The 19120-nt window shown below is 34.8% G+C and overlaps 1 protein-coding gene across 1 annotated transcript in view; it reads left to right on the forward strand.

Annotated features, from left to right (window-relative positions):
- Positions 1 to 18855, forward strand: part of LOC110023657 (WD and tetratricopeptide repeats protein 1) — a 134720-nt gene extending 115865 nt beyond the window's left edge. Inside the window, 5 exon segments of the mRNA XM_020723170.1 lie at positions 5662 to 5757; positions 5830 to 5900; positions 6194 to 6321; positions 7286 to 7411; positions 18492 to 18855. Coding sequence (XP_020578829.1) covers positions 5662 to 5757; positions 5830 to 5900; positions 6194 to 6321; positions 7286 to 7367 — 377 coding nt within the window. The 3' untranslated portion in view covers positions 7368 to 7411; positions 18492 to 18855.
- Positions 18856 to 19120: the final 265 nt, after the last annotated feature.

Raw genomic sequence — 19120 nt, forward strand, 5'->3', positions numbered from 1 at the left:
CCTTAGTTGGTATTGTGGGTGGGACTGAGGGATTCACATGCAATTACTATAGAATGAAGTGTGGTATGTGAAGAAAACGGAGCAGAAAATTCTCTCTCAAATCTTATTCTCAACCTTCAACTATGCGGTTATATAGAGGGCAACTATTCCCCTCTAATTTACAAATTTACCAAATTTATCTACCCTAATTATAGAAAGGAAATAATTCTAAAATAAATCGAAATAAACATAAATAGGAAGATAGTAAAACTCATCAAGGAGTTTCATAAATTGTCTCCAATTTAATCTTCATTTGTTTTCTCAGAATTTCACTCCGCCTTCAAAGTTGGGTCATATATCTTGTAAAGGTTCAGCTTAGCATTCAACTCAGTGAAGCTGCCTGAAGGTAGAGCTTTAACGAAGAGATTAACTACTTGAATTTGGGTTGGAATGTAGATCAAGCAATAATGCCGTCATTTAACATTTTAGAGATAAAATGTCTATCAATCTCAATGTATTTTGTTCTATCATGATGCACATGATAGGACAAAATACATTTTATCGGTGAATTCTCCTGCCCAACTAGCATCAGTTTAAACACTGTAAGAAATTTGGTATTATAGCTTTGAAACAAATCCTAGCTCTACTTCCTTTATCGGAGCCTCTCCCTGCAACTACCAGTACCTAAACGCCTTCTTTAGATCTTATACTTGTAGCCGGCTCCCTGCAAACTTCTCGCAGATAAGCCGCAGGTAGCAACTAGAGCAGTTGCAGGTTTAGGTAGCAGCTAGAGCAGCCTTACAGACTACTCCCAGAGCAGTGTGAACTCCTTCCAAGCAGTCCTCCCCGCTCGCTTTTCAGAAGAAGTAGATCTTCTCCCTGCAGAGCCGTCTCCAGGTTCCTGTTTCTTCTCCCACTAGGATTCCTGTAGATCGCCAACCGCAGAGACCTACTGCAAGAGGTCTTCTCCCACACGAGATCTTCTTCTGCTAGGATTCCTGTAGATCCATAGTGATCTTCTCCCTATAGGGCCTTGTTGGATCTGTGCAGGTGGAAATCAGAGCAGCAGCCCCCAAAATTCCTACAACAAGTTGCAGCAGCCCATCAAGCAGCCACTCAACAAGCGACAGTCAAAAATCCCTTCTTTTATGATGAAGTACATAATCAAGATGTCTAATTCTATTTTGGAGGTTAGTTCTGAATCAAAGACCATGAATTCCGTCCAAATAGACCCAGAATTCTCTACCTTTATTATTTATCATAAACTCAATGGCCATAATTCCTTCAATGGTCACACTTCCTTTTTATGTTCGTTTATGAAAATGAAAAAGAAGAATATCTTCAATGGTCAGAATTCTCCACCTTTACTATTCTTGAGCTCATTAATCCTAACCATAGCTCATGAAAGATCCAATTATGACATGGTCATGTCTTGGTTGATCAATCCTATGATCATAGAGATTGGAGAAAATTTCTTGTTTTATAAGACAACAGTAGATTTGGGAAGCATCACGCGAGACTTATTCCGGTACCGAAGAATTTGCAAACTTGTTTGAGATTGAGACAAAATTGTGGGAGCTTCAATTAGTTAAGTGCGACTCAATACTTCAACACACACGAAGTACTGTTTAGTGTTGGATATGTATGATATTAATATATGGAAGTGCCCTCAAGATTCTATGTTGTATAAAAATAATAGTGGAGAGAAAAGAGGATGATCAAGTTCTTGTTTGGTTTAAATAAGAACATAGATGGGATCAGAGGAAGAATCATGATGATGAAGCTTCTCCCTACCATTAGGAAAGCCTTTGTTGAAGTTAGAAGAGAAGAAAGTTGGAAGAAGCTCGTGTTGGCAAGAAGTGAGGATTCATCTAGCACTGAAGGCTCTGATACCATGAAAAAAAAATGAGGAGAAAATTTTCTCTCAAATCTTAATCTCGATCTTAAACTTACGAGGTTACATATATAGGCCAACTATTCCCTTCTAATTTACAAACTTACCAAATATATATACCCTAAATATGGAAATGAAATAATTTTGAAATAAACATAAATAATAAGAGAATAAAACTCATCGAGGAGTTTCCTAAATTTTTTCCAATCAAATCCTCCTATATTTTCTTAGAATTCCACAGTATGGCATATTGATAATTAATGAATATATATCGTATTGCATAATGATAATTAATTAATAGATGAATGTTAGGTATAAGATGTGATGGTCCCATTTTAGTTACCCAAGGGAGAGAAAGCGAAGAATCATAAAAGTGGAAGCGAGGAGCCGAGCAAAGTGGAGAAGAATCGAGAATGTTGGAAAATTGAACTAATGGGAAATGAAGCGAAAGGGTCGGGAAGCTAGGAAGGTAGATTTCACTCTTTAAAACGCCGCAGTCAGAACTGAGCGGCTTGTCTATGGTAAAGGAAGATGGGAAGAGAGTAAGAAACCGAAGGAGAAGATGAAGGATGGCTCGCTGTTTTCTCTTACCATATAACAACATCATTGGGTGCGTCTGTTGAAGGAAGAAGATGAATGGAGGGAGAAGGGAAACCGGTCAAACCCTAACAGAAGGAAAGGGGGCGTCGTTTCCTCTAGAGGTAGCATCGAGTCTGGCACTTGATATTGAAGTCGAAGGAAGAGATCGAAGTACCTACACGCATGATCGTTTAGCGTCCTGTGCGAGGAAGTGAAGAACCAAAACCCTACGAGCAGGCGAGGAAGATGACAACAGGGCTGTCGAGTAGGAAGCTCCTCTTGACTATTCCAAGTTCTTCGAGCAGGAAATCTTTGTGTGGCTTTATCTGTACGAAGAAGAAAAGGAAACATCGAGCACAGAAGGGAGAGGAGCTTTCTCAGGTCTTGCTCTCATAATAAAGTTTAAGACGAAATAAAGTATTTTGAGTTAAGGGAACTGAACCGTGAGGTTAGGGTTTATTCTAGTAATTGATTAATTTTTATTATATTATTACATTAATTATTAATTATAAATTTTAATTAAATCAGGATTCAAGTTATGGAGGTTTGATTTTAAGATGGAGAGAGGGTAGCGACATCAAGAAAGGTTAGAGTTTTATTTTTTTTTCCAAAAGTGTTTATTAGTGCAATGAAAAAACTTAAAGTTTGATTATTTAAGTTCTCAGTTAAATAATGTAATGCAATAATAATTAATAAATTAAATTAAAACATAATTAAGTAAATTTAGGGTTGAATATTGTATACGTTTCAGAAGTGATACAAGTTTAAGAGCAAGCAAATCGTTTATGATCGAGGTGAGTACTCATATTTTTTAGCTATAATAATATTTTATTTCTTCTCAACCAAATACATTTACTGTTATTATTATAGTACCGCATATATATGATTTATAGTTTTATTGAATTTTGTTTATATTGTAAGAATGATCTGTGAGCTCATCTTTGTTTAAAATATTATTGAATTTTGTATAGATATAAAATGATATATGTATGCTAGTGATATAATAAGATTCATTGATAACATCTCAAATGTTAATATTGATTTATTAAAATATTAACTGACATATATTTTATTTTCTTTTTTCTTATATTGCTGTAATTTAGGAATATGAGTATTTACTGGCTCTTTTAGCTCACTGATATTTTTAAAATAACTTTTCAGCTTAATTTAATTGATTAAGAGATGAGCGAAAAAATGAAAAATGTTTATAAAAGATACAGACAACCACACATGAGGTAAATTTAAAAACATTAATTTAATTTAATTTAATTAGTGGTTCTTTCATTATATTAAATGAACATCGAAATTTTATTTTCCATCTTTTGACCGTTTGTTCATGTCTTGGTTAATTCCTAGATCGGGGTCGAGTCGTGATAAAAGTGTTATCAGAGCACTGTTTAAGAATAATTAATTAAATCGTGATAAAAGAGTCAAAAGAATAATCATAAGAAAATTTTAATAGTAATAAAAATTTAAGTTAACTCAAATTAATAATTATTTCATTTCAGACACCGAAATTTTAGGAGAAAGGAATCCGATAGAAAATTTATGGATAACTAATGTTGACCTACTTAATGAGATGTGACTTGCGGTCCATTTATAAATTTTGAAACTGAAATTTTTATAAGTGGGGAGGATTGCGACGGTCCTGTTTCGGTTACCTAGGTGAGAGGAAGCGAAGAATCATAGAAGTGGAAACAAGGAGTTGAGCAAAGTGGAGACAAGGCAAGGGTCGGGAAACCGAACTAATGGGGAATGAAGCAAAAGGGCAAAAGGTCGGAATAACCCGTGTACTTAGCTTTGTTTAAATTATTATTGAATCTTGTACTAGAATATTGAATGTTATGCAAATGATAATGAAATATTTATTTTTCAAAATATGATATTTTTTTTAGTATGTTTGTATGTGCATGTTTGACTATAATGGAGTTACATTTTGATGGTACTAGTGAGAGAACACTAAGGTACATGTACATGTATGTGAAAAAGGACATTTATATTGAAGTATCTTAAGTGACATAATTTTAAGACAATGCTCCTGTGATGATTGTATAGATATATAAGTATATTAATATGCTATTGATATAGTAAGATTCATTGATATCTTCTTAAATTTAATAATGATTTTTTAAAAGTTTACTTGGTATGCATTTTGCTTTTTTTTCTTACATTTTTGTAGTTTAAGAATATGAGTATTCACTGACTTGTTTAGCTTACCGTTATTTTTAAATTAATTTTTCAGGTTAATTTAATTGATTAAAAGATGATCGAGAGAATGAGAAATATTTATAAAAGATGCAGACGATTAGTAACAAGGTAAATTTAAATATATTGCTTTAATTTAATTTAATTTACTTGGTGACTTTTTCATTTTATTAATAACGAATTTTAATTTCTCACCGACCGATCGTCTTTTTTCTTCTTGGTTAATTCCAAGGCTCGGGTTAGGTCATGAAGAAGATAGAATAGAAGTGAGGATAACCTAAATTTTTATATTCATTGAATGTCTTTATTACTACTTTAAGACATCATATATAGGGTAGGTTCGTTAATTGCGCTAAAGTATTTTAAGCTTCTACGACAAGAAATAATGTCTTCCTATTACATAATTGAATCATAATTTAAATATGCTCAAAAGCTGAATGAACATGTGACAAAGTTTAATTTGGAGAAGATTATGATGACGGTGTTGTACGTATGGAAAAGTCAATGATCTATATAAAATACTGGGAAATATTCCCTGATCAGATTTTTTTTCCCCATGATTTCGTTTTTGCTTATTTTTATATGTAGACAAATATACATACAATACAACGAAGCATTCCTTATGTTAAATACAAAAGCTTGTTCTAGTTAAATGATTTTTTTAGTGCCCTCAGGCTTTCATACTTATAATAAGAGAAACATATTTTATTTTCATGAACACATCCTCGGTAGGAGTATTTTAATATCATTTTTCTTTCTCTACATTTTCCCCTTATGAATGCCGCCTATCCAACTCTTTATTGAAGTTTGATATAATTTTTTGTTCGTATCTTGATCTAGGATTGTATGTACAAAGCAATAATTTTGTTTTTCTTTTTGGGAGATTTAATGAACCGGTCAGTAAAGATAAGCTCATTTAGTGTGTAAGCTATGTGTGTATAAAAAAATGCATACTAGTGTATAGTTCTCTTCCTTATCTGTAGTCTTAATTATACTATTATTAGGTGAGTTTGTGGCAAGTGGCAGTGATGATGGGAGATTGTTTATTTGGGAGAAGAGAACAGGAAGACTGGTTAAAGTGCTTCTTGGAGATGAAACTGGTACCTTTTCTCCCTTGGTCTGTATATTTTTCTTTTAAATCTTTTTCTATGTTAAACTGTTCTTTTCCCTAGTTGTCAACTGTGTCCAGTGCCATCCATTTCATTGTGCCATTGCAACTAGCGGAATCGATAGTACAATCAAGGTAAATATTATTGACATCCTGTCCAGTTATTTTCAATCATGTATCATAAAAGCCAGGGGCATTTACTTTCATAGCACACAATTCTTACATATTTACATATCTCACATCTAAACTTTACACAACACTCAAAACTTTAATAGCACATCAAAATAGGACTATTACCACTTTTCATGCATAGGTTTAAGGCACCAAAGTGTAATGTATGTAAAAATGAATTTTTTGGTCTGAGATATTTAATACCTAGGTATGTTAATTTCCCTAAAAACTAATGTTTAACTGGACATTTTGTACAGATGTGGAGCCCACTTGCGCAAGTTCCCTCAATGGTTGCTGGAGGTGTAGCAGGACCAGAGTCTGCTGATTTTCTTAGCCTCATGGAAAATAATCAGCACAAGTTATTGCATAATCGTGAGACTTCTTTGTAAGATATCATTTCACTCATATGACTGAAATACTAGCTAACATTTTTGAACTGATTAGATTTTTTATTTTGCATAAGTCATAATTTTCCATATTCAGCTTGATATTTTAGTTATGCTAATTATCTGCTTTGTACAGTTACATCAGTTACAAAGTAGGAAAACATTTTTTTATAATTTGTATTCAAATGTGATATGAGGTTGTTTGTGTACAAAATTTCATTTGGTATTAACATGCTACAATCATTATTTGTTAGGGGCGTTTACTTACATACCACTCAATTCCTATGTATTTACATATCTAACACCTAAACTTTTCTTTTTTACTTAATACCACCCAATTCTTTTACATATCACATAAAAAAACCACCATTCTAACTTCCGAATAGTGAAATACACCTTTTTATGCATAGGTAATGTGGCTTGTTTGTAAGAATTGAGGTATAGGTGTTAGATTTGTAAATACATAGGAACTGTGTGGTATGTATGTAAATCTTCCTTATTGTAAACTTCGGAGGATTGTAGAGGGTGTAATTTACTTGTACACAGCTATTTAATAATCTGCCTTCCATTGTTTTCGTTTCTAGTAATAAAGGGATCGCTGCCGGGCTTTATTAGTTCTCTAGTTTGGAATGTAGGTCTCATTTTGAATAGGCTGGTGTAAATTTCTTCACAATGTAGACATTTTAAACCTGATTCGTGAGATTAATTCGTAGCTACTTTAATCTTTATCATTGAGCATTTGTCAACTTTGTTTAGATTGGGGGTAGCTAGTTTTATACTTCTAATAGTTAATTTTACAGAAAACTACCGTTTTTTTTTTCTTTTGTCAAGCATTCTCTACTCTGTTTATTCCAATTCTGCTTTACAAAAGAATATTATTTCTGCTACCTGTATCTGTTAATTGACAGGGATGCCGCTCATTGTCTTTTTTACCAATTTTTTTGTTTATTAAATTTTTTACAGGCCTTTTGACTTCCTTGAGAGATTTAGGATGCATGAGTTTGCTGAAGGAACCTTACATCCTTTCGAATGTGCTCAGAGCTGATTATTGGGATCATACCTCTTATCAACCTCCATTTTTTTTCCAAGGTGCATAGTTTTATTTACAATTATATTAATCATGAATTTTGATCTAGATGCTATATATTTGGTACTTCATTTTTTAAATACACGGTTTTATTGATGGATGATTGTTGTATCAGATTGTCATTTTCTAGTTCACAGTAATGGGATTGTAAAAGTAGCTTTCATCTCCTTCAATGGTAATGTTAACCCATATATTAGGGATAAATGCGTAGAAATTAGTTATCGGAGTAGTTCAATTGAGATGCAAATCAACAACTGCTAATAATATATTATAAAGTTGTGATGTAGAGTGGCATGATGGAAGATTTGCAGAAGACTCGAAGTGTTTAGGCACTAGTGACTCGGTTTAGCTTCAAATCGGGTAGTTGAAATGAAGCTTGGGTATTGAAATACCTAGTGTTTGGCTCTTAATCATAAGCTATATTTTTTGGGTTGAAAGTAGGTTGGCTACTAATGTATCTTGCTCAACTATAATCTGATTTTTGGTTCACTCCTTAACTAAGTGATATCAGAGCCAATAGTTTAATTGAGATTGAATGATTCGTGTAGTTTTTGGCTTCCTTATCTCTTGAATGGTTTTTTTCTTGACTGTGTCAGGTTCAACGGTTGGTGACTACCACGCTGCCACCATATGATTTTGTGGGCTCTTGCCATGATTATCAGTGATTTTGAAAAGTTTTTATTTCAGGGAGAGTGATGACACTTTTTTTTGTGGAGGTGTATTTGAAAAATGTGGTCATAGAAATGCCAAGTGATCAGTTCTTACTCATAAGCCCGAGCTTTTTGGTAGAAAAAAGTTTGACAACCAGTTTATTTGACCAAATCATGTCCTCCATTGGGTCATTCTTCTCACATGAAGCAGTTGGTGTGGAATTAATTGATCGGTCCTTACCCATAAGTCAGGAGTAGTATGCTAATTTTCTTAAAACAAAATTGATTTGAGTTTAACAAGAGAAATGCTAAGAATTATGAAAGAAAGAAGAAACGACACAAGCCAAGAAAAAGATAGTGTGGATCTCAATTATGAAGCACTGAAAACCACAAAATAGTCATTTAGAACATCTTGCTTGTAGTCTATGAATATCACAAGCTAAGAAAATGGTAGCTTGAAGGTCAAGGATGAAGCATCTTATGGATCTTGAAAACTACAAAATACTCATTTATAATGCTTTGATTGTAGTCCATGAATATAGGGGAATGGCGGTGAATTTTTTTTATTCCCATCATGAGGAAATGCAATCTAAACCAGAGTGATATAAGGTTCTATGGAGGAGTCACAATGAGGAGATCATGTTAGCATTTACATTGGATGGTCACTAGGATTGCGATGAGAATATTTTAGTGTAATTTGCTCCTGAAGGTCTTATGATCACAAGATGAGGGTCGTTAGGTTCAACCCTTCTACTGTTATTTTGAATTGTTCTCTTAAAAACTTTGTCTTTTGTGGTAGCAAGTAGGTGACCATTCTTTCAGTCTTCTTCCTTATTTTGTTGGATTGTTACAGAGAATCTAACTTTTTTTTTTTTTTAAATATGAGAGAAAATAATTAATTTTTTTCAAAATATGAGCGGGAATGATTAGAAGACTTTGAACATTCTAATTTAAACACTATGTTGAATTTTGATGTTGATAAAGGTGGGAATTATGGTATTTACATCACTTTTAATTTTTAGTAAAAGATTCATGACTGCAATTTTCGTTAAAGAACCCAATTCCCTCAAGCATTAGAGGTTTTAGGTGTAAATGATCATCTCTAGGTGTTGCTATAAAAGAGAAAGAAACATCTATTAGTTCTTGGTTATTTTTAGAAATTTGCTATATTTGTGTTTGTGTAACTCACAAATATCACAATAAAATTCTTTAATAATATTTTTTTTTGAATGACAAGGGAAACATAGTTTTAAGAATAACAAAAGAATGATGACTAAGATGTGGTGAAATTGTATCCTTTCCTTACAAAAATTAAACCTTTTGGAAGGGAAGGATTACACTATAAATTGTGTGGAGCTTCCTTGATTATTAAATTCCTTTGGGTGGTAGAGATCCTCTTTTTCTTTTTTAGAAAGCCCAATCATCCTCCTTGTCCTGCTCCTAAAATACATAATATGAAGGATAAAAATAATGCTGCATTTTTTAATCTATATTTAGCTTTTGGATAGTTAACATCTTGTTGAATAATTTAGATACATAACGGATATTTTGAACTGTGAGAAGTTTTTTTATAACAATGTCCTTTGGTCCGCCAACAATAGTTAAGAATCGATTAGTAATAATTATTTTCTTTTTGCTATGATAATGAGTAAATAAAACAATGATCTAAAAAATATTTAATAGATTGAAGTATTTTGTTATGGATCATTCTCGTTGCTTTGTTGATGAGACCTTGGTTTTGATCTTGTGGATTTAGTTTGCATCATTTACTTTAGAGTATGCCATATTTTCTTTATTGAACGACAGAACATGCTTGTGTCATTTTGTTTAGGAACTATGAAATTCCCAAACAAGAGCATCACTATAGAATCTCATTCATCTGAGCGTTGAACTTGAAGTTGCTTTAGAAAGGTTTGGTGTCTAATAAATTGTAACAACTCATATTCTCACCCATTCTAGTACTATTCTTCCCTAAGGATGCTTAACTACAAAATTATGACCAGATCCGGTGACCTTAGGATGGGTCACATCCTTGGAAGCTACATTTCACGACCCGTTCCAAGTCCTTGGAATTACGAAGGCGGAACTGTCGGTTGGACGGATGAAAACAATCTAATAATTTCATTTTTTAATTAAAATAAAATCCTAAGCACAAAAGAGTCATTTTATTTATAAAATTTAACTTATAACAAGTTCGAAAATATTTTTAAATACTTATAACTAACAGAAAATAAAAACTAACATATAGCACCCATCAGCCTGCATTCTTCGACGCTTGTACACATACTCTCAAGGATCTATCTAGCAGTTGCTAAGGAGCAGAGAATTTTCAAATTGAACAGGTGTAGTTTTAACCCCGAAAATTTTATTTTAATTACTTAATAGCTTCATAGCATCAAAATCTTTCCGAATTATCTCAAGTTTTGGGTGACCATAAAGAAATTTCCCCACTAGAGCAAAACGCCAAGAAGACGCAAGAGTACTACTGGTTTCAACCTCAGAGAGAAAAAAAAGCAGGTTTCCCATTTTTTTACCAAGCTTTTTAATGAAAGTGTGATCACCACGACCATCAAGAGCCTCGTGGAAGGATTGTGGAACATTGCAGGACTTACCGATACCAAAACCAGGCTCTGAACCTGAAAGAGGGGTACGAGTAGGATTAGGAAAGTCGCAGACAAGGGCAGTGGCATAGGAACGGAGCGTCGAGGCCATCTACACAGGCCAGATGACCACGCTCAGATTCTGAGCGGCTTGGCGAGCCGTGACAATCTGCGAGGCGACGCGAGCAGACTTTGGGCGCGTCCAACTGCGAGACGAAATCGTCTGTCGAGCAGGGAATGTGAGCAGACAAGCGTGTCGTCGATTAGGATACGACGTATGAAAGGAAGACGTGGGAAACAGGAAGACGTTGTGATCGTCTTCTGGTAAGGCGAGCAGTCAAACGCCATCGGGCTGGAGAAACAACTTGCTAGCGAGCGTCGTTGACTGAGAGAGAAGATCTGCGAGCATACATGAAATCATCATCGTGGGAGATGACGGAGAAGAGTGAAGCCGATAGTTTCGACTTCGGTAATCGCCATTGGGCGAAACTCTAGCAGAGCCCGCTACCGATGCCATCATCATATTATCTAATTAGTCTTATTATTTTTTTTATACATATATATATATATATATTAAGGAAAAGAGCATCTCGTGGCTCTCTACGTGTTAATATAAATTAAAAATACAAAAAGAGGGAGGGAATAAGGATCCTCGTCTAAAAACAAAATAAAAATCATGCGGTTCTTTTATCCACATTACAACTCCACACCAAAAGGATTAAAAGGAAAAAGTGTACCCAAAAAAATATTAAATTCAGTATACCAAAGTAATCGTATACCCCACAAAAGATGTACACCAAAAAATTAAGAAAGAACACGAAGACCGAGTGAAGAGCTCCAGGCGGCAACAGCATCACAAGCGTCTGAGTTCTACGAAAGAAAACCTGCATTAATAATGACAAAGGAAAGAAAGAGGGCCCGTGAAAGTAGAGATTGAGTTAATGAAGCCAATAAAACCCGTAAACTCAAGTGCAAAAGCTAGCACCCAAAGAAAGTACCACAAAACCAAAAGTAGGTACTGTCATATATATAAGGTGAGCGGCAACCACCACCCCAACTGAGAGCCAATAGAGTCTGAAGTAGGAAAGGAAATATAAGGACAGCCCTAATGAAATTCAGGGCCAAACCATACCACCAAACAGATAATAACAAGCTAAGAGGAGACATCCCGACGAACATATGGGGCATCAATCTTGTCACCAACCAGCAAAGTGTTTAAAGATTGGGGGATCAAATCTCACCCAACTGTTACTAGTGGCGCTACCTAAAATAGCAAGTCAATTTGCGGGTTGATTTCCCTTCCAATAATTGAAACTTCATATCACATTCATATTAGAGATTAGGTTTTTAATCCTCTTAATATAATAGAGGATCTCTCAAGGGGCCTCGACACCATTGGCAAAAATGTCAACCAAAGATAATAAAATATCAGCTAAGAGAGTGAGCTATAATGACAGCCATCAAGATGGCCTGAGCCTCCGCCTCCATAGGAGTGTCAGCGTAAGAAGTAAGAGGGGGAAGAAAAGAAAAGAATACAATTCCCAGCAAAATTCCTAGCAATGCCCTCACAGCCCGCACTATTAAATTTTCAACTCCCATCGATGTTAAACTTTACCCAACCCCTGGGAGAAGGCCTCTATTTCACCAAAACCGGGAGAAGAGGAGATCTCCTCTCAGCCATGACCACAAGCCCCATAGAAAGAAAAAAGTTAATGCCCGAAAGAAGCTTTGTTTAGCATTACTCATCCTTCAACGCTTATTAATATAGGCAATAATATTAGTAAAGATCATCCTATTCTGAATAGTTTTACCCTCATGTATAATATCATTACGAGCCATCCAAATAAACCACCATATGATGTAAGGGTAGACTTGTAAAAAATGTTTCTATTTTCGATCTGGATTGCAAATCATAGTGGTAAGCAAAAGATTTCGCTCTGGATTCACTATAATGCCAAACCACATGTCAACCTTCCTCCATATAAAAAGTGAAAAGGGGCAATAAAAGAAAATATGGTCAACAGTCTCCTTCGTCGAGTTACACAAATAACAACGTGAAGCAAATCTCAAACCCTTCATTTTCAAGATATCATCACATGGAATAACAAAGTGGAAAATCCGTCAAGCCAGAAAAGAAATAGAGGGACTTAATGCCCAACTCCAAACACCCTCTCCCCAAGGGAGCTTTTGAAAATTATATATGGCGGAATATAGAGATTTGGTAGTAGAGCAAGAAATAGGAAATTTCAACGTAGGAGTATCTTGCAAATGAGGCTTAATAGGAATGGTGGAAATGAAATTAGCTCCCTCAAAACCCAGAAGATTAAGGAGAAGAGGAAAATTCCAATGGTCATCCACCCAAGTATCAGAAACCGTAAGACTTGAAAATCGTGTATCCCTCATTTCAAGCATTACGTGGGACCAACAGTCATGCCAAAAGGAAATGTTTCAACTCCCCACCTCCCAGTATATGAAATCATTTGCCTAATCTCTAATATGAAGCATTCTCTTCCACATAGTGGAATCCCCCAACCGCCAATTGATCAATGTCGGATGCGAGGAGTGACAATATTTCCCATGCATGAAAATGACCCAAAAGGGATCACATTTCCGAAAATTAAGCCATTGTTTAAAAACATTAATATCAGCAATATGGTGCAGAGATTTGAAACACAGACCACCAGCTTAGAGGGGTTTGCAAATATTCTTCCAAGGCATTCATCTTCTACCTGAATGATTCCCCACTCATAAAAACTTATTGAAACATCTTTCACATCTTTCGAGGCTCAACTTTCGAGGCTCAAAAGAGTGTTTTTCTTGAGTTGGAAAACTTGAAGAGGAAGAGAATGTAAGATACTCCTGAGCAACATAATTTTACCCCCAAATGAAAGGAAATTATTTTTTAAATCCAAGATTTTCTTCCGCACCTTTTCCACCACCTCATCAAACTGAACTCGCCTCTTCCTTCCCTTAAGTAAGAAGACCCCCAGATATTTAAGTGGAAGGGTAGAACTAGAGAATCGAGTAAAATTGACAATCTAGCACGCATGAGGATAATTGACCGTATTTCCCATGTATAAGTTGCATTTATTGACATTGAAAAAAAGATCAGAGACAGATTGGAAGTTCACCATTAAACTGTGAATATCTCTCACCGTTTTTTGATAACATTAGAGAACAATATCATATCATCGGTGTAAGTTAAATGTGTTACCAACGTATTGGATTTATGAGCGTATTGCAAAATGGGGTTTCTCCTGAAAAGGTTATTTAAAAGGCGAGAAAGATAATCAAATATTAAAATGATAATCAAAAGGCGAGAAAGATAATCAAATATTAAAATGAAAATAGTAGGGGATAAAGAGTCACTTTGCTTAATTTATCCCACGCCCCGCACTAAAAAAGCTCTGAGATTGACCATTGATGAGTATGTTATATTTATTGCAATTGAGCCATGAGAGAATAATTTTGCAAAAATCCTGGGAAAAGGCCCTAGATTTAAGCACCTTCAAGACAAACTCCCAACTAACATAATCATAAGCCTTGCGAATATCCAATTTAGTGATCATATTTCCCCCTCTACTTTTTCTATCAATATCCAAGATGAGTTCCTGCGCAAGCATAATATTATCCGTGATCCCTCGTCCTCGAATAAAGGCAGATTGATTCAAGGAAATTAATTTGTGGAGATGAGGTAGAATACGCCTGACCAAAATTTTAATAATCATCTTAGATATGACATATGTCAGAGAAATATGTCTAAAATGGTCCTAAGATCTTTTTTGAGTGTTTTTGGGAACAAGAACGATAGTAGCGGCAGAGAAATAATTTCCAGGGATCTCCCCCTTAAAGAAACTCTGTATAGCTTCCACCACCTTATCCTTAATAATACTCCAATATTTAATATAGAAAGCAGGGGTGAAACCATCAGGCCCAGGGGTTTTGTTGCAATTAATGTCCAGAAGGGTAGAATAAATATCCTCATCCGAGGGAATACCACAGAGATCGAGATCCACCATGCGATGACGTACATCATCAAATAAGGAAGCATCAATAGAGCCCGATGTCTCATGAAACTCAAAAAGTTTAGAGAAATAAAGAACAGTGCTTTCCCCAATCTCCTCGTCCCCAGTAATCCAGCTCCCCTCATCATTTTTAATCCTCACAATAGTGTTATTGGCTCGTCTTTGTTTAATGCAAGCATGGAAGTATTTGGTGTTTTCATCACCTTGAGAGAAGTGGTATTCCCCAGCTTTTTTTTGCAACAATTCCTCCTCCCAAAGGGAGACCTCCAGTAATTCTTTATTAGCCTCCTGTAAGTCATGGATAATATCATCAAAAGATTCATCAAGAGTCTGTAGGAGACTGACCCTCTGCTCAGCCCTATTAACTCTAGCATGAACATCACCAAAAACATCCCAGATCCAAGATCTTAGAGCAGAAGCCACCTTTTCATGCAGCTTCCAAAGAGCAAACCATGCATTGCCGACCTCCTCACATCTCCAATTAGTACCAGTGACTCGCAAAAAGTCATCATGGCTAGCCCAGACGTTTAGATAACGAAAGTGATAGGTGGTAATCTTTTTGAAATAATCAAATACAAAATAATGGGGCTTTTATTTTTTATGGTCTTTTAATTTTTTCAAAAATATTCACCATCGTTCGTTATTTAGTAAGTTATGGTAATGAATTTTTTAAAGTTAAATAATTAGATATCGAGAAGACATACCTCTTATAGGGTAAGATTTTTCAATGCATCAGCTTTCAAATTTCCCGTACATAAACCCTTGAAGAATGCATTGATTTTGATTAATGGACTGAGTATCGGAGCTGGTAAAACACTACAAGCCATTGGTATCAAGCACTACAAAAAAAAAATACAACAGACGTGACTCTTCATATGGAATATCTTCTCTGCTTCCAAGTCAATGTACCGGTCAAGTTCGATGCATATCCTCTAGGAAACTTCAAAGGCTGCAACCATTCACATATTTTACAAGAATCAAGTCATACATTAAAATTATGGGAGAGAGTGGTTGAACATAAATTAAGACGTGATACAAAGATTTCTCATGATCAGTTTGGATTTATGTTGGGCAATTCTACTATGAAAGCTATACATTTATTGAGAGGATTGATGGAGAAGTACAGAGAGAGTAGGGAGGATCTATATATGATTTTATTAATTTAGAAAAAGATTACTATAAGGTTCCAAGAGAAGTTCTTTGGAGAGTAGTAGAAAAAAAAAGTGTTGATATGACTTATATTTTAAGTCATTAAAGATATGTGTACTAGAAATATTACTTGTGTTCAAATAGAAGTAGGTATGACAAAGTATTTCCTCTTTCAGTTAGATTACATTAGGGATTGGCTTTATGCCCATATTGTTTTGTTTATGGATGCACTTACTGAACATTACAAGAGGATATACCTTGGTGTATGTTTTTCACTGACGATATTCCTCTTGTTGATAAAACTAGAGAAAGAATTCATGATAAACTTGAATTATAGAGGTCTACCTTAGTGTCTAAAGGCTTTTATTTGAGTAGATATAAAACTGAATACATTGACTATAATTTTAGTGGTAGTAGATCTAGTGACACAGTTGTAACAATGGGTAATCAAATTATTAGGAGTGAAACTTTTAGATATCTCAGGTCTATTGTTCAAGGTGATGGTCATATAGATGGGAATGTTTTTTTAGTAGAATTAAAGTTGGTTGGTTGAAGTGAATGAATGCATCAGGCCTATTGTGTGATAGAAAAATACCGCTTAGACTTAAAGAAAAAATTTATAAGATAGTGGTTAATGCTTTATGGCACAGAATGTTAGTCTATAATGTAGAAGCATAAAACTCAATTAAATGTTGAGATGAGAATGCTTGGGTGGATGAGTAGCTTGACTTTTAGAGACAAAATATCAAACAAATATATCTGTGAAAGCGTTTGTGTAGCTCCACTGGCAGACAAGATTGAAAAGAGATTTCTTCTTAGATGGTTTGATCACATTAAACATCGACCATCTGATGATCCAGATAGGAGTAGATTTTTTATATTCGACTTATGTTGAGAAAGGTAGAGCTAGGCCTAAAAAGACTTTTGCATGTTGTATAAAAAATTATCTTGATTAATTAGAATTAAATAAAAATATGACACTCAGTAGGACACAATGGAGAAAAAAATTCATTTAACCGACCCCAATTAGTGGGATAAAGGGTTTGTTGTTGTTGTTATTCTGGTAGGGTGGGCGCTCATACTTGGCAGCATCTTATTATTTATTCACTTTGTTTCTGACTAATGTGCTAAGCTTTATTTCGAGCACGGCATTGTTGTGGATATGGATGTAAACGAGTCGAGTTGAGTTCGAGCCACCCTTAATTTGAGCTTGAGTTTGATTAATTTATCGAACTCAAGGTTAATTGTACTTGTCCGTTTTTGCTCTGAGTCGGCTCGTTTATTAAGGAAAAAGAGAGTAATATTACTTCAAGTAAGTTTTATAATAAAATCACAAACATAATGAGATTAGAAGAGATAGTTAATATGAATTCACTTGATACAAAATATAAAATATTTTTTTAAAACTTTTTATTAATTTAAAGATAAAAACTGAAATTTTAATATACTTTAAGTAATTTTATATTAGTTGTCTTTTAATGAGCCAACGAGTTGAGTCGAGGCTAGTTTGAGCTTAGCTTGTTAGCTCTTCAAGCTCAGTTTAGGTGCCTTTTATTGAGCCGAGCCCGAACTGGCTCACAAGTTGATTTGGCGCAGTTACAACCCTAGTTGCGGGCATGTCTGCATTTTTGAAACAGTTGGTGGTTGTAAAGACCAGGCAAAATTATCATTAAAATAGGACTCCTGGTTTTGAACTGGATCCAAGGTCCTCGCATATGTTTTGATAGTGGGTTGAGAGTGCTACATCCATATGTTATGGAAAACGGCCAACGAGCAATCCAATACTTATTAACTTTATCTTGGCATACTTCATAAATATCTCGAATTCATTGGGAGGGTTGGTATCTAAATTTCAACGGATCTCTCGCGACAGTGAGAGAGAGAGAGAGAGAGAGAGAGAGAGAAAAGCTCTAAGCCATTGTCCCTTCAACATATTTCTGACTATCTTGGTCCTGTCCTTTTGTGGATTCATCTACTGCGCAAACTATTTGTGAAATTTTCTTAGGAGCCTTGACGAACTCTATTGAAAGTTTATGAAGGCTTGGTGAAATTTTGTAAGAGAATTTTTAAAAGTTCGTTGGACTGAATGCCCCTCTATTCTCGAATGAATTTCTCCCACACGGAACTTGGTTAGACCCGCTTGCTGACCACAATGTTGGTTATCAGCAAGGTTAAGACTTCCATCCATTTTCTGAATGGGCATAGAATTTTAATCATTCCATGACTCGTTTGATTGTGGGAAGATTTACATACATATCACGCAATGCCTATGTATTTGCATATCCAACACCTAAACTTCAAATTTTGCATTTATATCCTATGCATGAAAACATGTACTCACTTCTTAAAAGAGATGAAAGTTTTGCATGGCATAAATGCAAAAGGCAAAGTTTAGGCGCTAGATATGTAAATACATAGGAATGGGATGGTATGTATGTAAATGCCCCTTGATTCTGTTAAGAGTTCTAGGTAGAAATTTGAGGAATATGGTTTCAATTGGTTGATGTTCTCTCTTTAATAGCTCTTGAAGTGTTGCGTTCCATATCATGCTATTTATTTTGCTTATTAACTGAAAACATAATCATGAATTTACCAGAAAAATAATTATTCAGTTTTTTTTTTTATTCTAGCTTCTGTTTTCTCATTAATGAAAATCAGGGATTTGGGATTGGAGCCAGTGACTTGAAATTACAATCTAAAATAAGCTGTTCTGTTTTCTGGAGGATTCGACTCTGCTGCTTGCTTATATAATGATTTGACTTCACATTTCTAATTGCAGTTGAGACCGATTATAGTTTTACATAACAAGCCAAAAAAAATGTGAGCTGAAGGCTGTAGAATTTTGGGCAGGAAAGCTGATTTATATGTTTTTTGTTGATATATATTTGACCTGATTGGGACTCATTGAGGTTTAATGTAAATAATGTGTGTAAATTGTTCATAGTGTTGGCGAGGAATCTGTATTCAAATCTTTCGGACTCTTTGTACATACAATATTTGGGATGCAATTTTGGAATGTGTATGTGGCTACTGTGCATAGATCGATAGTAGGTAAGGCGTGATTGTGGAAAGGTGTGGACGTTAACAGTTGACAGGAAAGAAGGTGGAAACTTTTTTTAGTCTATTTTATTTATTATTTCAATGTCGGTAAAATGTTGGTGTAATATCATTTATTGAATTTTATAAAGGGCGCTTATCGTCATGGCCGGCAAAGACTCTTTGACAATCATTGTCATGAAGCAGTATGATGTTAAGAGTATGGGTAATATTTAAATATTATTATTTAT

Source organism: Phalaenopsis equestris, unplaced genomic scaffold (genome assembly GCF_001263595.1).
Source record: "Phalaenopsis equestris unplaced genomic scaffold, ASM126359v1 Scaffold000226, whole genome shotgun sequence".
In the NCBI taxonomy this organism is placed as follows: Eukaryota; Viridiplantae; Streptophyta; class Magnoliopsida; order Asparagales; family Orchidaceae; genus Phalaenopsis; species Phalaenopsis equestris.